This window comes from Durio zibethinus, chromosome 26 (assembly GCF_047325235.1).
Source record: "Durio zibethinus cultivar Kanyao isolate XHJ-2024 chromosome 26, ASM4732523v1, whole genome shotgun sequence".
Classification (NCBI taxonomy): Eukaryota; Viridiplantae; Streptophyta; class Magnoliopsida; order Malvales; family Malvaceae; genus Durio; species Durio zibethinus.
In genome coordinates, this window is record NC_143187.1 from 6741356 (window position 1) to 6765086 (window position 23731).

A 23731-nucleotide genomic window follows, 5' to 3' on the forward strand; every position below is an offset into this window, starting at 1 on the left:
TGTCATCAGATTATTTTATGTTGCCACAATTTCATTGTAGCAGTCAACAATCTATGCTGTGAAAACTTTGGTTTGAATTGGATGTCCTAAAAAACTTTAGTTTTTTGATGGAGCTGTAAATTTATATATTAAAAATCAAAGTTGAAATAACAATCGGCACAGAACAGAGAGAAGCAAAGGCAAATGAATAACAATAGGGGGTTTACCATAAGTTGTATTTGTACAGCTAAAAGGACAAGTGCAGGCTAGAGTCCAAAAACTTAGAACGAAAGATACTAGTCAAGAGCCTTCAATGACCCCATGGCTCGTCCTCTCTTTGGTCAAAACCCTAACCAAAGTGACCCCTGGCAAAAATTTGGTACCCCTTTGCTGGTCCTAGCTGGCTGGTAGACAAAAGCAGAAAAGGTTGCCAATCTGGCACTAAGGGCTTTAAATGTCTTTCCCAAAAAGACGAAATTGACATCTGTGTTATTCCCAAAAGGACAAAACCAAACTGTACTCTTCGCGCCGTCCAAACCCTTGAAGGGTCTTTATGTAATAATCCATTTTTTCCTTCGCTGTCTCTCGCATGGTGAGGCATGGGACTTGTACAAGGAGCCTAACCAAATGATTAGGGTACTTAGCCATGTTGTTTAGTCTTTTAATGTAGATATCTCTTACCTGATCTTGTTTAGGGAGTGATAATTGGTGGCTTATAGGCTTAGCTACATGTGTGGTCTTTCATGGCGACGCTCTTCCTAATGCAGGCAACACTATATCTTTCTCTCTACCCCTAATTATCTGCCCTTTCTAAAAAAAAAACTCTCTCTTTCTCTCTCCCTTTGTGAAATTTTTTGGGGCTTGTTGATGTGTCAGTTTGAATGGATTTGGTTGGCCTTTTCTTATAATGGTACGCTTGATAACACATTCTCTCCACCTTTTTTCTGTCTCTCGTTCCCTCACTTTGTGGTGAGGCAGTGGCTTGAATAAGTAGTTTTAGATTTCAACTTTAAACTTTGAAGATTTTTTTTGATGAATTTAAGGGGAGGGTAGAGCCGAGAGTGCAAACCAAGAAACAAGCACACAAAAAAGGAGATGAAGGTTTAAAGTGGAGCAAAAGAAGAGATATCTTATTGATGGTGAAAACAGGCGCAGATTAACTTGGCTTTGCTGCTTCTCTACTTTTCATTTACATATTAGCAAACATATAATTCTCTTCCAGAAATCATCAAAACCATGAAAACAACATGACCTTTTTCTATTTTTGTCTTTAGAGTGATGTCTATTGAGTCACTGATCCTTTTCATTCGGTGGAACCCATGTTAATTGCTTTGCCTCAATTGGCAATCTTTGTGATATTTGACTACTTTGTTACCCAACATCAAATCAGGCGTCCAAAAAGAGAGCAAAAGACAGAGTATTCAGTATTAGACCCCCTTGGCCCAATTTTCATTCTTTTCAGGTTTTTCTTGTAAAAAGAGTTAATCTTGCTCCCTTTTTCCGAGCGATAGATAGCTCCAACTTCTCCCTTCTCCGGTCTCCCTATGTTTTTTTAGGTTGTTGCATGCATTTGGTGATGGCTGATCAAGGTGGTAACAATATTGTGATGAGGGAATACAAGAAAGGGAACTGGACTGTTAATGAAACAATGGTGTTGATTGAGGCAAAGAAGATGGATGATGAGAGAAGAACGAAGAAAAGTGGGGACAGTGAAGGGAGGGGCAAACCAACAGAGCTGAGATGGAAATGGGTGGAAGAATATTGTTGGGGAAAAAGGTGTATGAGGAGCCAAAACCAGTGCAATGACAAGTGGGATAATCTCATGAGGGACTACAAGAAGGTGAGAGAGTACCAAAGGAGAATAGCTGAGAGAGGAGAAGGGAATAATAGTAACGAAGTATCTTATTGGGAGATGGAGAAGAATGAAAGAAAACAAAAGAACTTGCCGAGTAACATGTTGCCCCAGATATATGAGCGTTTGGAGGAGGTGGTGGAGAAGAAAGGAGGTCAAAGGGTGGTGGCTGCTGGTGGGTCAGGTCTCATTCTCAACATGCCATATGTTATGGATAGACCAGTTACTAGTGTGCAACCTTCATTGCCTCCTCTATTGCAACATCAACTTCCACCTCTTATTCCAGCAGCAATTCCATTACCTCTAGCAGCCCCGCCACATCTGCCGCCATCAGCAGCTGCTCCTGCCCCACTTGTACAAGCACCTCCCCTTTCATATGCTCAGCCATTGCCCACAGTAGGTACTCTCTCTCTCTCTCTCTCTCTCTCTCTCTCTCTCTCTCTCTCTCTCTCTCTTGCCTTGCTCACATTGCATTTTTTCATTATTTATCATAAAATTCTGCAACGTTTTTCATTGCCCTTATAATGGGTTGCTTTCAATTTGCTACATACTAATCTTGAGGGGTTTGCATTTTTTTCTCTTTTGCATTGTACCACTTTCAATGATTTTGGCATGCCATGTTAGAGACTACCGTGCATAATGATGCACTAATTAAATGTGCCTTTTAATAGCATTATTTTTGTGCTTCATTTTCTGAGAAGGGGTGAGAGACTTTGGCTGATTTCATCTTGATAGTTTTCATGTGTCATGAATTCAGTTAGTATTGATTGATTTTATTGGTTCCATATTTTTATGTTTTGGAGATGTGTGATAGCTCAGATTCTGATACGAGTGAGTATTCAGACTCAGCATCAAAGAGAAGGAGAAGATCAGGAGGTAATGGTGAAGGCACCAGTGGCACCGCTAGTGCAAACAACTCAAACGAAGTGGGCACAGCAATCTCTAAAAGTGCTTCCATTATAGCAGAAGCCATCCAGTCTAGTGAGGAAAGAGAGGAGAGAAGACATAGAGATCTTGTTAGTTTACTTGAGAGAAGACTAAAGATTGAGGAATCTAAGACAGAGATCTATAAAATTGGCATTGATGGCCTGGTTGATGCCATTAACAAGCTTGCTAATTCTATCCTTGCTTTAGCTTCCCACAAGAACCAGTCAGCTCCAAAGTGATTCTCCTATTGATGAAAAAGTGTAAACTATCCAATAATATATCTAAGACAGGGAGAGATTAATTAATCACATTGGTAGTTGCATATAGTAATTGGTAATCCCATTTGTGATCTATATTTTATGTTGTATTTACTTCCATTGGTCATTCTAATTATGTCTTAATTAAAACTCTATCTCTTTCATGTGAAGTGTTTAAACACTCATTTTGTGTTTAAACACAAAGTAGGGTTGGTTGTAACACTACCAAAAGTGAAGTATATGCAAATTGTTGTGCGTTTGGGTTTATCTTCAAGGAAAGTATACTGTATATATGGCTTGAATGTTGATTATGCACTCCTCTTCAGAGTTCTCTTGTTGATCAGATGATGTAAACTTTACATGTTGATAATTACAGCTCTTGCTGTATTTTAAAGTGATTTAAACATTGAACGATTGAGAAAATGATATCTTCTCCATCCAAATCCTTCAATTCATTGAACTTGATTATGAATGTCCTTGATATTAAAAGTGGTAGGTCACTTCATAAGTGCTTGACACCTAGATTGTCATACAAAACTCTAAAACTTTTATTAAGTTGGCTTAATTTGGTACAGACTTGGCAGTGTAAGAGTGTAAGTTAAACCATCTTTGAAAAAAATGCACAGGGAGATTCCTACTTATGACAGATATGGGAATATCAACCCTACTCCCCCTTGTTTACAGAACAAACCCAACAACCCTTTCTTTCCCATGTTCATAATTCTGATACAGTGTTGGAGTGTGAATCACACATGCCATGGTAGGGAAGTGGAATAGGGAAGCTGCTCATCTTATCATTTATGAGGAAGAAATGTGAGAGAAACGTTGCAGCAACTGGGCAGCGAGCAGTACTTCTCTGGGACTGGTCAAAGGCGACCAGTCAATGGATCTCTGAATCCTGAGGGATGTCATGCCAGTTGAATAAAATTACAGAAATGCCATTCTAGGTTCTATTATTGGAGGTAGTCTTGTATTCTCTTGACAAGGCTGTGGGCCATGGCAAAAGTTGAGCCTTTCTTTCTTTCTCTTTATTTTCCACCGAGAATTCAAAGCGAGAGAGAAAGGAAGGAAGATGTGGCTTGATTGTAATTTTATGACAGAAGGGTGTGTGTACCAAAGTTTGCCTTTTTCCTTTATAGAGTGTTATGATGAACGCCAGGAAATAGTCGGCATTTTCAACTTTTCCATCATTTTTTCTGTGTTATCATCGGTCAAATTACTATGTACCTCCCCTCTATTTTGGCCATTTGCTACACTTTCACTGTTTCGCATTTTTTGTTCTTTTGGTAGAAATGTTACTGCAGCTTCACGTTCCCCACCCCCTCCCTATCACAAAAAGACAATGACCCTTCCATCCCACTGTGTTTAATCTCCTTTTCTCTTTTTTTTTTTTGGAGGAAATTAATAAAATGTTCTGCTACATATTAGTTCATTATTATTTTCAAGTATTTATCTTCTTCTTCGTGCAAGAAATCTCATTCAATTAGTAGATTCTAATTCTCAGTACTAAAGTTATTTCTAACTTAAATATCAAATAATTTCAGAATTCAAAGGCGAAGATAACAATATGGATAAGGATAGTACCATTCAATTTGCTTGCCAACTTCGCTAACTCCATCGACTGGGTAACAGTTGTTAACACAGTATACATTGGTTGTAGTTAAATGTTGAAATGTTCATATTTTAGATAGAAAAAAGGGTTCTTGTACTTGAGAATTTCAATGCAACTGATTGTCATGGAGGACCCCATTGATGCTCTTCATGAATTCGAAATGGAGGACCATGCCCTTTCAAGATTGCCCTTATCATCAATAAAGGATAAACAACTATAACTACTAAAGCCATTTTTGTGCTGAGACTCCAGGTAAAAAAAAAAAAAGCCCAAATCTGATTGCTTCTTGTTGGTCCAAAAATGCTTTTGTTCTAATCTGACGAGCATACTAAGAAAAAAGACGAAAAAAAAAAAGAATAAGAATCCTCAAGAACATGAACATTTCTAGCCATGGTGCCATTGCTCAATAGCTTACCTCTCCAGGTTGGAGAATGTTCTTAAACAGAATTCTTGTCCTAAGAAAATGTCAGAAGTCTTGTCTTTAGACCCTAGAGATTAGACACTTGGTCCGATGCAATCAGGTTGAAGCAGTGTCTTACATTATTTCCAAGCACCTTGAAATGGGATTCAAAGGTGTTTGTCATGCAAATTGAGGAGCATTGAGAAGCTTTGGTGCAGAATTTCAGAACTTGAGATCAATTTTGCATCAAAATTTGACAAATGATCATTGTTAAAATCATCAACAGCTCATTCATTATTCTCGTATCTCAAAACTTTGATTTCTTCACCAAATTTACATAATGAGAGGTTATAACAAAATATAAACCAATTCTCTAGTTGGAAGTTGGCACAGTATTCTGTTACGGTTTGTTCTATTATTGGGGAAACAAGTCTGGGAAATTCGTGAAAGGTTGAATTCAGAACTTGATGTTCTGCACATTATTACGGAGTTAAAAAACAGGACCAGATTGAGGTCCCATGGGCTATCTCCTCAGTTTATTTTAGTTGCCTGGTTTATATAGAAAAGTTGAGAAACCATTTTGGCTTTCAGGATTAATAATCCTACATTTTCTTGGCCTATGGCAAATTGGCAATGTAGATCACTGTTTACTCCGAGTGTGGTGAACCCTTCTTTCTCTGTGTCAGGTGCTGTTCTTTGTAGGGCTTAAATGCCCCATTCCTCATGGATTATGGTCCTTGAAACTTGATTGGGTTTCTTTGTGATTAGATGTAAATCCCAAACCAGAGACATACACCCAAATTGGATTCACAAAGCCGAAGCTTGTTAAGAGTCATTCAATAATGGATCCAATGCGACAAGAATTTATATTTCGAAGAATAAGGGTTTGCTTGAATATAATCAAAAGTACACGGGTTTATTTAAGAAAAATATGAAAATATAGACTTTTTTTTTCTAGTATTTTAGCAAGAAAGAAAACCAAAATAGCGGTAGCTTTCGTGTTTGTCACTGTTTGTAAGTCATTTGTAAGAGAAAGAAATCAAGAGAGTTTGGTTTGGTTTGAAGGTTGAGGAGGATCCTTCCCTTTGCCTTTAGCCTTTGGCTTTTACATCCCTGTTCTCTCTTCCCTTTTCTTCTTCGTCAACGCCTCCAACAAGCTCCAACTATCAATTTTTTTTTATTACTGCATAACTTTTCTTCATCTGTTTTTATTTGGAACATAAATCTGATCACAGAGGATCTCATGGCCACCACTGGAAACAAGAACATCAATGCCAAATTAGTCAGTTTCTCTCTATCTCTTTTGATCTTAAACCCTCCTCTTGTTCCTAAGTTTTATTTTTGTTATTACTAGTATTTGTGCTTTGGGTCTGCTTTAGATTCTGAATTCTGATCTGGGTCTTGATGAATTGTTGATCATGCATGATTTTAATATGTATTTTGATATGGGTTTGGCTTATTTTTGCAAAATATTGTTTGGATTTTGTTGGTTTGTTTTAGAGCCGATCAAATCCCGTGTGGGTTTTGCTTTGATCCTGGAGGTTCTTTTTTTTTTTTTTTTTTTTCCCCTTTTGATATCTTTCTATGCAGCTGTTTAGGTCAGTTAAGTTTCGCAAGTACTAAATCTTAGTAAATATCGTCTGAATTCTGCATTTTTCTCTCTGCTTTATCATTTCTAAATCTAGAGGTTTTTTTAAAATTTTGATTCTGTCTGACTTACGAGAATATGCTTAAGGGTTATGCATAATTTCTTTGGGTTTTTTTTTTTGTTCAGATTGTGGATATTATGTTGATATCATATCAGCTACTTCATTTCATTAGTTTCAAATATTATTAATATGTTCAAATATTTCTGTTTTCATTTGCGATGATGTTTCCAAATATTTCTAGAATTTGAGTGCCTAATTATTGTATTTATACCAGAAAGTTAAGTTTTGTCTTTGGTTTGAACTTTGAACTGATGTTTTTGTTACATGTATTAGTTGTTAATGTGTATTTTATTCTTCAGGTTCTACTTGGGGATGTTGGAGCTGGAAAGTCTAGTCTTGTGTTACGCTTTGTTAAAGGGCAATTTGTTGAATTTCAGGTTGGTGTTATTGGTTTTTATTAGAACATTATTGATTAAAAAATTCAGTTAGGAATATGTAGCTTGACATTTATCTTATAATGATGTAGGAATCAACCATAGGTGCAGCTTTTTTCTCCCAGACATTGGCTGTGAATGATGTGACCGTAAAGTTTGAAATTTGGGATACAGCTGGTCAAGAGAGGTACCATAGCTTGGCACCAATGTACTACAGAGGAGCTGCAGCTGCGATCATTGTGTATGATATAACAAATCAAGTAAGTTCATGATGGCTAACTAATGTCTTCTCTACGTGGTTTGGTCATCTAACCACTAAGCGGCCTATTGCTCAATATGTGACTACGGGAGATGAAGCATTAAAACTTTGGGAGCACATAATGTAGGTCATACATAGTTACTTAAATTCCCTTCGGTTCCATTTGGTTGGTGCTTTTATTTTTTATCTTTTATTATTTGCCCTTTGTTTTTAGTTTTTTTTTTTTTTTATTGTTTTTCAGTTTCTATTACAAAGAAAAGCAAAAAGCACTAACCAAATAGAGCCTATACATTACTTTCTTTTGAGTTTTTGTCCTGTTGATGCCTCAATCAAGACTACTGCTTACTGGTATCTTCTTCAAAATCATGTTAATACATGTTATGATTTGGTTTAAAGGGATGTTAAAAATCTGAAGGTTGTCATTTGAAGGAAAACTAAGATTCTCTTGGGATGGGTGTAAATTTGTTAAGATTGGTGTTCTCTCTTTTTATTTTGTAGGCATCATTTGAGAGAGCCAAAAAATGGGTCCAAGAACTTCAAGCACAAGGTAGTATTTTGCCTTTTCTATTCCTTGACAACATCCTTTTTGATCGTCATATATCTAGTTTGTTTTTTCTTATTTTTATTCTTATGACATGTTTATTTAAGGACCATGAGTAATTGAATTCTAAGTTTATGTTGTTGATTTCTTCTTTTCCTTCCCCTCTGAAGGCAATCCTAATATGGTAATGGCACTTGCTGGGAACAAAGCTGATGTTCTAGATGCAAGGAAGGTTGCAGCAGAGGCAAGTTATCCGTTTTGACTTCATATCTATTTTGCCTTCAAATTTAAACATTATAATGTTACCAGAAACCAGTAATTTTGAGCATTCTGAGGTAAAATGATTGCCAGGATTTGTCTACTTACAATTTTTTGACGTTTCAAAACAACCCTTTCTCTCTTGATGGTAAAATGTCAACCAGTCAAATAGATTCGTGGTTCAATTTTGTTTTGACTTCAACCTACATGCGAATGTCAATTTGACTTCTTATTCTCCTTGATGATGCAGGAAGCACAAACTTATGCTCAGGAGAATGGTCTTTTCTTCATGGAAACTTCTGCAAAGACTGCATCCAATGTCAATGACATTTTCTATGAAATAGGTATTTTATTTGTTATTTTGTTAAGTTTCCCAAAAGCATGCAGTAATTGTTTTATTAATTGGCAATTGACTGATTTTTATTTCGTACAGCTAAAAGATTACCTCGAGTGCAGCCAGCACAAAATTCTGCTGGAATGGTTCTCGTGGATAGACCTGCAGAGCGGACAGCTAATGCATCTTGTTGCTCTTAGGCGTCAATTGTTGTTTCCCTGTCTGTATCTTCTAAGTAGCTCTTGTAATGCACTCTACAATCGAAGTTTTATCTTTCCTTACATACCTTGTTTGTACTATTCATTCTGAACTGTACATGCATGTTTTCTACACGCATTGATATCAACCGTTCATTGGGTTGGAGATTGGTTTTTCTTGTAATTAAAGTGTGGTAATGTAATGTTTCACTTCCATTGTACAACCTGCATGTTCAAATAAATATGCCATTTCCTATTCCATCTGCAGCTGGTAGCTTGTAAAACTCAATAGTAGTTTGTGTGGTCTCGTCATAAGGACTTGGGAACTTTTCCTTTGTCTTCACATTCAAGCAGTAGTATAAAATTTTGCAATTAGGCTTTAAACGGGTGGGGCTTCATTTTCCTGAATTGAATATTTTAAAGCTTCATTTAAACCTAGTACTTTATGGAAGATGCAAAAGAATACCAATCAACCAGTTCCAACATGGGTGTATCTGTTCTTCCTGCGGCAGATAACTTTGAAGCCTGAACTTGGTTAAAGGAAATCTATACAGAAGCTTATGCTTCTGTTCTCAACTGTATGGAGTTCTAAGTGGAACCCAATTTCTTAATAATAAGTGCAGCTTATTTTTCTTAATAAATCCAAAACCTTACAGCAACAAAATCTAGTTTGTACACTTATCAAGTGCAAACTACATTAAAAAAAAAAAAAAAAGAAAAAGAAGACAGCAGTTACAACACATTATTAAAATCTAGAAACTGTCGTGCCTCATTATTTTGTGGGCCAAGAGCTGCACCATTGGCTAACAGCAAGAACTACCATTAACTACCCATGAAATCAGTTCTTGTGAAGTCCCTGAGAGGCTGCGGCTGCTGCACAGTCCATTGGTTGAAACCCAATTCTCTCTTTCTCCAAGTCGTAGACAACTTTCACATTTTGCTGTTGGAAGTTCCCGAATACCCCGGCTGGTCCATAATTACTATCATCCATGCTTTGGAACAATAGGCATTTCACCCCAGTTGAGTTACTTGGAGCGCTCATGGCATAGAAGTAATTAACTTGGGGCAGAACGAGACTGATATTGTTCAAGAAATGAAAAGTGATTGAAGGGAAAGGATCATCTGTGAATCTGTTATTTGGACAGGGAACTTTATAACAGAGATCAAATCCTGTTTGCGTCTCAACATCTGTGGCTCGAGGATAGGTTATCTCTGATTGGAGTATTGAGAGAAGTTGTGAATAGAATGGCTCAGGGAGGTGAGTGTAAGTGGTACCTGAATCAATCAACATTCCCCCATTACCTTGTGAATCAAACTCCCTCAAGTTTAAAGGAACTTCAGCAGAACTAATATTGCCTACAGTTACGGCCTCTAAACCAATGTAGTAGTAGTTGGGGAACATGGGACTTCTCAACATTGGGGTGAACTGCAAATTGTCATTGGAAGATATGGCAACATCTCCCATGAATAATGGGCTTGAAATATTCGGATTGTTGGCATACTTGAAGGCCAAGAAGCAGTGAGAAAAGCCATTTTGGAGGAACCCTAACTGTGAAGGTAGAGAAAGTACACCCCTACCAAACCCTGCAATGCCAACAGGCTCTCGATAAGTAGAGCCGACACAACCAAAAGAAAATCTGGGAATGTCCTTAGAGATTTCGGGGCTACTACCATGAACCCTAAGGTTATCCCTGGTTAGTATCCCTGCGACTAGTCCTCCTTCACCGTAGCTATAGGCAAAGGACGGACAGGGCCTAGAACAGGTGGCTTTGAGAAGGGTACTTAATGAACATCCAGCCTCAATGCATGTATCAAAAGAGTTATCAGAGCTATGGATATCAATACAAAAAGAGCTACCGCATGAGTCTCTAATAGCTGAAGAAGAATGCGTAGGGGAGAAAGTACCTATTAACTTATTGTTCCTATAGTCATCACAATCCAGGCAATCAAAGGATACATTACCACAAGGAACCCAAGTCAGGTCACTCCCAGTATCCATGTATACTTGAATGACCTGTCCAGGTGTTCCTATATTTAGAGTTATCAAATATCCATCTGTTACTGCCCTCAATGGTTCAATCATATCTGATACTTCTGAAAGTCTCTTTCTTGAGTATTTGGGGGGTTTAGGTATAGGAAAGGAAGTGCTAGAACGTGTTAGACCAAGAACAACTGAATTAGGGTTTCTATTCCCAGCTTGGGTTTGATTGAAACTGAGGAACGCAATGAGTAGGAGTAAAAGAATGGTGGTGGTAGAGTAAGATGATGCCATTGGAAACAGTTTATTATTTGTGTTCTGAGATGACTTGCATCTAATGAAAGAGGGTAGTATTTATAGATGGAAAACCCTGGTTAATTTATGGTTGAAATTAGGCTATGTATAAACAGATGTTGCATGAATAGAACAATGTGAGTAGTATTTTGAACGTGGAGTGCGCGTGATCCTTATTCATCTCCACCAGGCCACCACCATCTCCATGAATTATGATCAAAGACGAAAGAAAACAAAAGTTTTTTTTTGCCTGGGTATTAGTTGAAGCAGAAATGGAAGGCAAGCGGCGCTCTTCGAATAGATAATTAGTTACAAGGTAATTCGGCAAACAAAATCCCCTTTGAAGCTAGTTGAAGTGTCCATGCCAAATATTATAATATGTTTTATATGGTATCAAAGTTTTGTTTATCTGATTCAAGCAAAACAAAGAGGAACCCATGTTTCAGTTCATGTGAAGTAGGAGCTTCCAAGGAATATTATCATGTCTTGAAACTTAACGCTGACTATAGTGGCGAGCACTATTTACATATAGTACTTTGCTAATCAATGAAACAGCTGCTCTTTAGAAGAAACCAGTTTCAGCAGCTAAGCTATTATGAAAGGCATGCCTTTTTTTTTGGATGCATGTGCTAAACCTTTTTAAGATGCTTAAAATAAGGGGTTTCTTTGCTTGAATGCTACTATTATCAAGTGTTATAATTTACAATATGAGTTTCGAAATCTGTTCTTGTGTAATATTTCTGACAATAATCTAATTAAAAAAGCTTTTTATGGGGGAGTTGCTTGTTTCTGTTGTTATTTTTGAGGCAAAGAAAACTTTACTCACTGTTACATTTCTTAACATCAGAAACATTACGATTTAAAGCCTAATTAATAACTACCCACTAAAATCATAATCCTAAGATTAAGTCGTGACCACCAGCATAAATAACAAAAAAAATAATCAACACCAGAAAAACAGGAACAACATGAAACATTCAATGAATCCACATTAGCAGTCTTAAACACATCTTCTAACACTCCTCCTTGCTTTAGGAGCTGCAAACACCAAGTTTTGTCCTCAGAAATTCAAACTTGCTAACTGGCAGTGGCTTGGTGAAAACATCTGCAACCTGATCTTCTGTTTTGCAGTAGACAAGAACAACAGCTCCATCTTTTTGTACTTCCCTTAAGAAGAATAATTTAATATTAAAATATTTAGTTTTCTCGTGAAACACAAGATTTTGAGAGATAGCAATGGCAGCTTGATTGTCAACAAGAATCTTCGTGCTTTCCTCATGCTCTAAGTTAAGATCGATTAAAATCTTCCTTAGCCACAAAGCTTGATTAATAGCAGCTGTTGCAGCAATAAACTCTGCTTCAGCTGTGGATTGAGCTACAATTTCTTGTTTTTTCGAGCTCCATGAGAAAACACCAGAACCAAGTATGAAACAGTAGCCTGAAATGCTCTTCATATCATCAATGGAACCTCTCCAATCACTATCTAAGAAATCAATCAGCTTGAACTCTTTGCTCTTTATGTATTTAATGCCAAAATCACTTGTGCCTTTCACATATCTAAGCACCCTCTTTGCAGCCTTGAGATGCCATTCACTTGCACAATGCATAAACCGAGACAAAATGCTTATAGCATTCAAAATGTCAGGCCGAGTTGCTGTGAGAAACATTAAGCAACCAATCAGGCTTCTGAAATATGCCTGATCAATCTTCTATGTTCCATCTTTTTTACAGAGCTTTTCCTTTAAGTTCATTGGTGTCATCATTTCTTTACATTCTTCGAGTTTAAACCTCTTCAGAATCTCTTTGGTATATTTCTTTTAACAAATGAAGACTTCATGTTCATTCTGTTTGATTTTCATTCCAAGAAAAAAGGTCATTAATCCAAGATCTGTCATTTCAAAAAACTCCATCATCTATTGCTTAAACTTCTTCACAATACTTATGTTGTTTCCTGTCACAAGTAAGTCATCCACATATAGTGAGATGATAAGAATGTCAGCTCCATTGTGCTTGACATATAATGTTGATTCAGATAAGCTTTTGACAAATCCCAAGTTCTGTAAATGTTCATCAATCCTGCTGTACCAGGCTCTTGGAGCTTGCTTCAATCCGTAAAGTACCTTTTTAAGAAGATAAACTTTATCTTCTTCTCCTTTCTTGACATAGCCTTCTGGTTGTTTTACATAAATCTCCTCCTGCAAAAAATCATTCAAGAATGCTGACTTGACATCTAATTGGTGCACTTTCCAATTCTTTTGTGCTGCAACGGCGAGTAAGAGCCTGATAATGTCGAGTCTAACAACTGGTGCGAAGGTATCTGAGTAGTTCACACCGAGTATTTGAGTATATCTTTTGACCACGAGTCTAGCTTTATACTTGTTAATTGAGCCATCAGCATTAAGCTTGGTTCTGTACACCCATTTGACTCTAATTACTTTTTTGTTTTGGGGTCGATCAACCAACTCCCATGTTTCATTCCTTTCAATCATAAATAGCTCCTCCTTCATTGCAACAATCCAATTTTGATCCGTCTTGGCCTCTTCATAATTTGTAGGTTCACACACAGTAATATTGCATCTTTGATAAACATCAAAAAGTAGTCTTGTACCTCTGATAGGACTGTCATCCACCATTTCATTCTTCCAGACTCCAATGCTAGGAAACTTGAGCTTGTGCTCTTTTAAGGTTGGATTCATCTTTTTTACATCATCCCAGTTCTATTCTTCATCTTTCATAAAGTGCACATCTCTGCTTATAATAATTTTTCCAGTTTATGGCTGAAAAACTTTATAAGCTTTTGCAACTGAGCTGTAGCCAATGAAGATGCCTAGAAGTGCTCTTTTATCTAATTTATCTTTCTTGGTCTGTGAAACATAAGTGAAGCACAAACATCCAAATATTTTAAGGAAATTCAAAGATGATTTATAACCATACCATGCCTCAAAGGGTGTTTGATCCTTCACTGCTCTTATGGGAAGCCTGTTTTGCAAAAAAATAGCAGTATTTGCTACTTCAACCTAAAATTGCTTTGACAGGTTCTTCTCATGTAGCATACATCATGCCATCTCCAATATGAATATATTTCGTCTCTCACTTACTCCATTTTGTTGTGGAGTGTATGGAGTGATTAATTGATGTTGGATGCTTGCCTTTTCACAAAAATGAGTGAATGCTTCAGAAGTGTACTCTTTACCATTGTTTGATCTGAGAGTTTGAATTCTACAGCCACTCTCGTTCTCAACTCTGGATTTAAAGTTTCAGAAGATTTGAGCCACCTCTGACTTGTACTTTAAAAAGAAGATCCAACACATACGGGTGAAATTATCAATGAATGTAATATAATAAAGACTATCTTTCAGAGAAGGTGTTCTTTGTGGGCCTATAATGTCAATATGAATTAATTGTAACTTGTTTGATGCTCTCCATGTTGCCTTGGGAAATGGTTTCCTACTTTGCTTTCCAAACTGACGTGCTTTGCAGTTTGGAATATGATCATCAAGTTTTGGAAAATCATTTACCATCTTTTTAGATTTCATCTGCAGCAGCCTCTGATGATGATAGTGCCCAAGCCTCTTGTGCCATACTTCAGTGATATTTTTTTTTATTGAAAAAGTAGTTTGCTCCTCTTCCAATAGATTTAGAGCAAAGCTTTTTCCTTTCATTTTTACTTTGAAAATATCTTGGCCAACTGCATCTTTAATCAAGCAACTTTTATCTTCGAACATAACTTTATAACCCTTTTCAATTAGTTGTCCAACACTTAACAAGTTTTGATCAATTTCAGGGACATATAATACATCAGAAATGAACTTTGTACCTGAACAAGTTGAAATTGCAACTGTTTCTTTTTTCTTCACAGTTATGTACTTGCCATTACCAACTCGAACTTTCGATGAGTTTGCGTTGCTTAGTTCTTTGAATAGATCCTTGTCATGTGTTATGTGTCATGTGTCATGTGGTTAGTACAACCACTATCTATAAGTCAACTCTCACTTGATTCGATGCCGAAGAAATATGTAGCTACGAACAGATGATCTTCCTCCTCTTGATCAGCAATCTTTGCATCTTCACCATGTTACAAAATTTTATTTTTGCAAATAACAGCTTCATGCCCCATCTGATTACATTTAGTGCATTTAGCATCAAGTATTTTCCAACATCTAAATGGAGGATGACCCTTCTTTCCACAATGTTGGCAAGGTGAATAGGATTTCTTCTGATTTTCATTCTTTCTTTTTGCATTGGCTGATGCAGTACTTACCCCATTTCTTTCAAAATCTTTTTTCTTCTTTCTTTTGCTTTTGGCCACATTTTGATGCTTGACTGCCAAAGCTCCTTCAATTGTTGTATCTTCCCTCATCAGTCTTCTTTGTTCTTATGCTTGCAAAGCGTTAAGCAATTCTGTTAAGAAAATTTTTGACAGATCTTTTGTATTCTCCAATGCAGTGATGGTTGCTTTATATCTTTCAGGTACTGTAACAAGAATTTTTTTTACAATTCTTGAGTCAATAAATTCAGATCCAAGAAGCCTTACTTTGTTTACGATACTCAGAAGCTTATCAGAGTAATCTTTAATCGTCTCGGAGTCCTTCATTCTTTGAAGTTCAAATTCTCTAATCAAGTTAAAGATTTGCATCCCTTTAATTCTTTCATCTCTTTCATATTCATTCTTGAGATAATCCCATATCTCTTTTGCTGACTTCAGAGACATGATACGAGTGAAGATGATGGATGAGACTGCAGCAAACAAGCAGACTTTTGCCTTTGATTTCTTTGTTTTCTTTTTTTTTCTGTGCTTTAATCTGTGCCATGGTGGGATTGTTTGGAAGTGCAGAAATTTCATAGTCTTCTTCCACTGCTTTCCAAAGATCTAAAGCTTTCAAGTATGTCTCCATACGTACTGCCCAAATCTAGTAGTTGTCTCTGTCGAACACCGTCGGAGCAATTGCGGAGAAACTGGCTTCAGCTTTCATGACGCGTCAATTTCACACACAGATCCCTTAAGAAGAAAGCTCTGATACCAAATGTTATTATTTTTGAAACAAAGAAAACTTTACTCACTGTTGCATTTCTTAACATCAGAAACATTACAATTTAAAGCCTAATTAATAACTACCCACTAAAATCATAATCCTAAGATTAAGCCATGACCTCCAGCATGAATAACAAAAAAAATAACCAACACCAGAAAAATAGGAACAACATGAAACATTCAATGAATCCACATTAACAGTCCTAAACACATCTTCTAACAGTTTCTTTCTATTGAAAGAATGAGGTTAGAAAATTTCATCTGATTAGTCTCCAATTTGATTCAGAAAACTTTCAAAGGAGATTGAAAATAGTCCCATTTTGTTAATTTTCTAACGGGAATGAAGCTACAGCAGAAATCAAGGTTACTTTGCCTTTTAACTTTTAAGTTTAGCCTTGGATAGAGTCACTGGCCGGGGCTCACAGAATCAAAGGAGATAGATAGTGGCCTCCATGCCACTTTACGACAAAAGAATGGATCAATGCGGATTTGGGAGCTTTAATTTGTAAATAGAGCATTCTTTGGACCAAATCCTTCTTTTCTGCAGACAATATGACATGGATATGACACAAAGATCCATAAACTCCAGCGTGTATATATTAAGCATAAACTCACGATCGATCAAACGTCACACAACATATAATCGTCACATGCGTTTTGCTTCATTTGGCAAGATTATATCTCTAAATTTACTACTAAATGATGTTGGATTACAATATCAGACTACTTTCAAAAACATTAGTAGTACTTTTTTTATTGGGGCTACAACTCATGAAATGTACTTGCCCAATTATTATAACAAGTTTGTTTGTTTTCAGATATTAAAATGTAAAAGTAATGGCCTGCATTTCATGTGAAGGACCGCATATGCAGAAAACTTCAAATTTTTTTAATAATATTGCAAGTATCTTGACTGGTTTCACTTGTTTTAGATTGTCTTTTATTCAACTTTCTAAGGGATTCTTACAGCAAAGTAATGCATTAAAGAGCTTAAAAAGTATAACTTTATTTTTATTTGAGTTACCGTACTGATCCTACCCGGTTATATGGATATGCGGCTGGTCACTTGGACCAAGTCATCATGTTTGAACTCCTAGTAAAAAAGAAAACAAAAACAAGCTGCAAGGCTTTGAAAGTTTAAAACCTGGTCAGTTCAACAATTTTATGCTGAAATCAAGAAGGGAACAACTAGTCAAGGAAATGTGGCATCTAAATTGAAAGCTCGCTACCTACTTATTTAATTTCACTTATCTATCTTCCTTCTATTTGATAGAGGAATAGACAAGGTAGAACTACTGCAATAATAGATATTGATATAATAAGGAAAAGTAAAAGAGAAAAGAACAAAAAAAAAAAAAAAAAGACAAAACAGAAAGAATACCACGTTCGCGTGCCATCCTTGTTCTTCTACCAAAAGTTTAAAATATTAAAATGATGTTCAAGATTTGTCCTAACGCATTGTCTGCCTCAGCAACCATTAACGCTTATTTCTTGCCAACCCTTATCTAGGATTGAGAAGAAACTTCGAGAACAATGACTTCCTGTAGCCACCAAATATCGATGATCGTAGCCTGTTTCTGTTGGCCTAGTTCAGTTGTGTAAGGAAAGCCATGCTTTAGGAGTTGCAGAAGCTTATGCTACGACCAAAAATTTCCTCCTAAATATCTGTTTGTAAATCACTTCAGTTGATTGCTTAATTTGGTCAATGTTGTCTCAATTTTAACATAGGCATGCCCTTAAAAGCTTTAATAATTGACCAATATCTGCAGGACTAAAATTATGATATTAAGTTAGGCCAGAGTTCCAAGTACAAAAAGTCTATACATCTATTTTGAGTAATCTCAGAGCAAAACCACCCTTTGCAGTGGTGGTTATTTGAACAAATTAAGAAGAAAACTGTTGACATTATTAGGTAACTTATGGTAAGTATTAAGGTTACTGCAATAGTGTTCCAAGCAGATAATAGCTGATACGGTTTTTGGTGTTCTATCTATCAATGTTGATGCAAGTGTTGCACCAGAGAATGGTTTAGAATTCAGTTGGTATCGATCATGAAACGAATAAACGAAATGAAAGTATATAACAGAAATATAGAGGAAAGGAATTATGCATGAAAGGCATTTAGTTATTTTTTATTACACGGCAAAAAAACTAGTATTTTGGTGAATCAATAGTGGCATATTCAGAACCCCATTGCCAAATTGAACAATGAGACAGTTCTGCAGAAGAATATTCTTGTGGTTTTGTGTCTATCAGAAAATCTTCAATATGCTAGAAGTAAAGTGAGTAGGCAAAGAATTTTTAGTGCAATACTACAAAGATGAGCCAGAAAAAGGATTCGAAAAGACTGAATGATTGAGAAAGTTTATTGCATTAATATTATATCCAAGACAAGAAACTAGTGATCATGAACATGGAATATATTGGAATGTTGAGCTGTTGTCAAAATTATGAGATTGGTTGGTTTAGTACTGGCTACTGAGGTTCTAGTTTTATGGCCCTTAGTTACTCTTTCGAATTAATCTGTGGGTGATAGTGAGACAAGACTAAATGGGTTGGAGCATCTTCAACTCAAACGAGAAGTTCTCCACTAACATTATAAACAATAACAACAATGTACATTGAGTCTAATCTTTAGTGCAGATCAAATATGGAATTTTCTTCATGCAAATGAATGAATATAACTTAGCAATTTGGTACTGGCATTACACATCTCATATTATATATTGACATGAATTTTCCTTTTTCAATATTAAGCTCTTAGTTATTACTTTTTGTTATTGTTTTAAAGTACTAGCATAACTTTAATAGTTCAAATGTGATATCAACAACTTTGTTCCAATGAAAATATTGCCTTAATATTATATCCAAGACAAGAAACTAGTGATCATGAACATGGAATATATTGGAATGTTGAGCTGTTGTCAAAATTATGAGATTGGTTGGTTTAGTACTGGCTACTGAGGTTCTAGTTTTATGGCCCTTAGTTGCTCTTTCGAATTAATCTGTGGGTGATAGTGAGACAAGACTAAATGGGTTGGAGCATCTTCAACTCAAACGAGAAGTTCTCCACTAACATTATAAACAATAACAACAATGTACATTGAGTCTAATCTTTAGTGCAGATCAAATATGGAATTTTCTTCATGCAAATGAATGAATATAACTTAGCAATTTGGTACTGGCATTACACATCTTATATTATATATTGACATGAATTTTCCTTTTTCAATATTAAGCTCTTAGTTATTACTTTTTGTTACTGTTTTAAAGTACTAGCATAACTTTAATAGTTCAAATGTGATATCAACAACTTTGTTCCAATGAAAATAGTTTTGACAAAATGTGGGAAAAAAGCATAGGGATTGATAGAGTTCTATGTTCAACCATTATCAAACGTTTTTGCTTTAAACCATTACTTGTTCTTAGAAATCTTTAGTGAATCGTGTTCATAAAAATTGGTGTAGGCGTACAGACTGAGTACAATACAACTATTTGAGTGATTATTGAAATAGTATATTCAGTTGGAACAATTTATAATGTAATACCTTAGCCCAGATGATAATTGAATTAAACTAATACTAAAACCTATAATTTATTAAGAAATCAATTAATAAAAGAAAAAGTGACTGAGAAAACATAACCATCTTTGTTTATTGTAAAACAAAAAAAAAAAAAGCAAAGCTTTTTTTTCTCATCCTGCTTAGGATTAGAGAGTATAAAAAATCAAGTTAAAGATTTGAAATCAGATGTTATAATTGGATTAATCCCTTAAAGTAAAGTATATGCTATCTTTTTATTTAAGAAATATATCATGTTGGTTGCTATTATTTAGAGTTGAAGGTTTTAAAAAAAAATTAAAAAAATTATGAAATCTTTTATTAATTTCCATGATCGATTTGGGTAAATTATTAGGTTTTATTTACTTCGTGTTATTAAGATTTAATGATTTTAGATATTTAAAGGTTAAAGGAGAAATTTTATTTTTTGATAAGATGCTATTATTTACAACAGTGGATTAAAATAATATTCTATATCAAGGGATTAGATATTGCTATGATTATTATATATCAATGGAAAGCATGTTAAATCTACTTTTTAATGAAACAAATGAAAGTCGGTTTCAAGTTTTTTATGAAGAGTTGCCTATTTTTAACTTAAAGATATATAGGCTGTATGAAAGTAGCATCAGAGTTGAATTATGAAAATTATCTTAAAGTTTATACAAGGAATTAAGAATTGATCGATACATGTTTAAAAAACTTATTGCGTCTATTTTTCAATAAAACAAGTAGAATTGAATTGGAGTTTCCTATTAATAAATATGTAATTTTTATTAAAAGATATATATACTGTCAAATAACAGCATATAATGTGGATTACAAAAATTATTACAATTAATCTATATGAAATTAAGAGATGGGCTAATAGGGTTAAAAAGTTTATCGAGTCTGGTTTCTAATGCATTAAAAAGATCTTAATTTCGAGTTAGATATTTTGAGACACAACTCTTTTAGTGAAAGGAGCTCAAACTATCAGTATCAGTTAATTAAGTTAACCCTTGTATAACTTAGTTACTTTCAGTATAAATGATTTCAAAAAAGGGTTGAGTAATTTTTGATATGTTGAAATGATCTTAAATAGGCTATTAATTATTTTTGAAAAAAAAATTAAGTGGTAAAATCGAAAAGAGATAAATAGAATTTCATATACTTTGCTTATTTTTTAATTTATGTATATATAGTTTCTAAATGAATAAATATTTTTATTTCTTATTTTTTATATATGAAAATAAGATCAAGCATATAGTTATTTTGTGTTTTTGTTATATAAATGATAGATCATATTTATGAATGAAATGGAAAATCATATTATTTTTAAATAATAATTTTATGATAGCTTCGTATTATATCCTTGAAAAATGGTATCACCAACACCAAAATTAGTTTTATAATCCTAACTAATGAGTAATAGTAGTTAGCATAGACATGATCGTACAACCCTACTAATGGGTTATAGTAGTTAACATTAGGTCCAGGCTAGTAAGTTATAATAATTAACAATGATCTGATGATGAAATTATTGATACAATCAATGTTACAGATTATAACAGTGATTGTAGCTAACTAAAAATAAATGATAATGATGATTTATGATATTTTTAAAGATTGATTCATGATTTGATTTGATTTGATTATGATATTTGAATGAAGTATATTTTGCAATGATTTATGAATTAATATGTTTTGATATTGATTTATAATCTATGAAAATGTTTGATAAAATGATGATTTTGAAATGTTTTGACATTATGATTTGATAAATATTTTGAATGATCTATATGATATGTATGAAAACGATACTTGATCTGATAAAATGTGTAAATTTATACTTGCTGAGCTGTGATTTACTCATTCTCCATTTTTTTTCTCTTTACAGATGAGTAAATGATAAATTGCCTTAGTATTGTGAGAAGTTAGAAGATCAAAATAGGAAAGATTACTTAGTTATTAGAGATAATATTAGTCAATGAGATCTTATGAAATGATTTTTTTTTATATAATTTATATTTGAATATATAAAAATGTATCATTAGTTGGATTAAAGTTATGAATTATACTTGACTGATTATTTTATTAAAAAAATTTAGAATGATTAAAAAAGAAAATTTAGTATTAAAATAATATGACTGTGTTGAATCTTAGTCTCAAAACGTGACATATAACCTTCTCCACCAATTCAAAAAATTAGATCAGAGTCCAATTTTTTTTTCTCATATTTTGACCTTTTCTCTATCATTTATACTTCATAGAAGTAAAAAAAATAAACAAATCTTTGGCGGAATAATTTCTCAGAATTTCCAATTCTCTATAGGTAGTGAAGTTATGATGGAAATTAGTTGCCTTAATTGGTAAGCTTCCTAAAACCTAAATATTCGTAATGACCAAATATAATAGTTTCTATAGTATTAACCTTTAGAATACAATTACGAGAGAGTTATAATTACTACATGATTGTTTCATATCAATTATGTAGATTTGTACCCATCTCATAAGTTTTGATCAATTTAACTCAAAAATCTCATAATTTTATTTCAAAATATGTTTATGAGTTTAAGTTTTTACTTATGAAGGTTTTCATAATATCCCGATTTGAGATTGAACCGATACAAGTTTATCAAGAATTTGGACCATAATCAAAATCTTCTATTTCCTATGTAATAATTAGTTGGTAGCTTTATTAATAATCTTAGAAAGAGAAGTTGCTTCAACTTAGGCAAACAGCACAACAACTCATTCAGAGCAACGGAGTCGAGATATGGGATTTCCCAGAAAATTGTTATTCAATCGCAAGAGAGTGGAATGAGATGAGACCTAAACAGGAGAAGGTGGGGTGGCATAACTTTACATGGTTTCAGTACTATATATCAAAACATTCACCGATAGCATGAATGACTATTTTAAAAATACTGTCAACTAAGGATAAGTTGAAAGGATGGAACATGGAGGTAGAAGGTAGATGCAGCCTGTGACAGAGTAAGGAAGACTCTAGGGATCACATGTTTTTTAGTTGTGGGTTCTCAAAAGAAGTATGGCAAAAGGTTCTTCAAATTTGCAGGATACAGAAGAGAGTGGAGAGCTGGTCTATTGAGCTGAGTTGGGCAAAGGAAGAAAATGAAGGGGAAAGCTCTGATTTCCATCATCCTACGCTTAGTTTGAATGCTTGTATTTACCAGATATGGAGAGAACAGAATTGTAAGCTGTTCAAGCAAGCGGAAGAAACACCAGCACAGGTGCTAGAGCGAACCAAGGAAGCTAAAAGGAGTAGGCTGTACGGACTAAGCCAGATCATAGAAGCTACAGTAAACCAAACACTGTGATGTTTGGAACCTAAATATCAATATGCGAGAATAGGCTGCTATAGAATTACACTGTAAAGACTCTCGAATTGTTGCATTGTAACAGAATTCTGCTAGTTTTAGATAAATAAAATCACTTATCCAAAAAAAAAAAAACTTAGAGATCAGATTTGTTTTATTTTTTTCCACCATAGCTATTACATCCTCTATATTACAGGTATCTCTGAAAAGAGGGGATTTGAAGTTTTTTATTAGGCTTTTATAACAATATCATAGTTTTATCAAGAATTTTTTTTTTTTTTTTACAAAGAAGGAATTTGTATCCTAAATACGTTGAATAATATTTTTAATAAATGATTGTATGAATTAATTGAATTAAATCTTATATTTATATTTTTATTATGATTTTCATGAACAAGTTCGAAGAAGAAAAATGGTAAATATTTGACTAGGCTAGTTCAAACCGGATCTGTCTGCTAAGTTGGGCTTTGATTGAAACCTGAGAATGGAGTTTTAATGAGCTCTGTTATTAAGGGTTGGTAACAGTTTGGACTGACCTCCAACAAAAGCAGAGCCTCAAGGCCCAAGTTCCCAAAGGAGTATGTGCAAAAGTATCATTTATTAAAAAATTATGTTGATTTATAAAATGTTTTAGCGTACCCAAATTGCATAATGAAGAAACTTGAGAATATTAAATAATTTTAATATCAATAACAAAATTCTGACAAATTTCCGATTGGAAAAATATTTATGAATTTTCCTACCCTTTAAAAAAACAAAAATCATTATATCTCTTTTAATTTTCTTTTATACATTTTATTTAGAATTATACGTACCAAAAATACAAGAGCTATTATTTAATTTTAAAC

General features: G+C 34.4%; 4 protein-coding genes across 6 annotated transcripts; 2 read left to right on the forward strand and 2 right to left on the reverse strand.

Moving 5' to 3' along the window:
• Positions 1-535: 535 nt before the first annotated feature.
• On the forward strand, positions 536-3341 carry LOC111274788 (uncharacterized). Of its 3 annotated transcripts, none has more exons than XM_089755301.1 (2): positions 536-2231; positions 2675-3331. In XM_089755301.1, exons 1-2 carry the CDS (start codon positions 1544-1546, stop codon positions 2995-2997), a joined length of 1011 nt encoding a protein of 336 aa, XP_089611427.1. In that variant the 5' UTR covers positions 536-1543; the 3' UTR covers positions 2998-3331. The 3 variants fall into 3 exon arrangements, with proteins under 3 accessions (XP_089611427.1, XP_089611425.1, XP_089611426.1); XM_089755299.1 differs by having other exon boundaries at positions 536-2227; positions 2635-3331; XM_089755300.1 differs by having other exon boundaries at positions 537-2231; positions 2651-3341.
• A 1533-nt stretch (positions 3342-4874) lies between these two features.
• On the forward strand, positions 4875-8960 carry LOC111274789 (ras-related protein RABF2b-like). The gene is made up of 7 exons (XM_089755302.1): positions 4875-6309; positions 7036-7113; positions 7203-7370; positions 7868-7916; positions 8081-8158; positions 8423-8512; positions 8602-8960. Exons 1-7 carry the CDS (start codon positions 6271-6273, stop codon positions 8700-8702), a joined length of 603 nt encoding a protein of 200 aa, XP_089611428.1. The 5' UTR covers positions 4875-6270; the 3' UTR covers positions 8703-8960.
• LOC111318646 (putative aspartyl protease At4g16563) lies at positions 8872-11088 on the reverse strand. The gene has a single exon (XM_022921518.2). It carries the CDS (start codon positions 10969-10971, stop codon positions 9538-9540), a length of 1434 nt encoding a protein of 477 aa, XP_022777253.1. The 5' UTR covers positions 10972-11088; the 3' UTR covers positions 8872-9537.
• Positions 11089-15346: 4258 nt separating this feature from the next.
• Positions 15347-15866, reverse strand: LOC149511284 (uncharacterized). Its single transcript, XM_089755141.1, has 2 exons — positions 15720-15866; positions 15347-15670 (listed from the first exon to the last, which is right to left on the reverse strand). The coding sequence occupies exons 1-2, from the start codon at positions 15864-15866 to the stop codon at positions 15347-15349; spliced, it is 471 nt and encodes a 156-aa protein (XP_089611267.1).
• Between the last annotated feature and the right edge of the window lie 7865 nt (positions 15867-23731).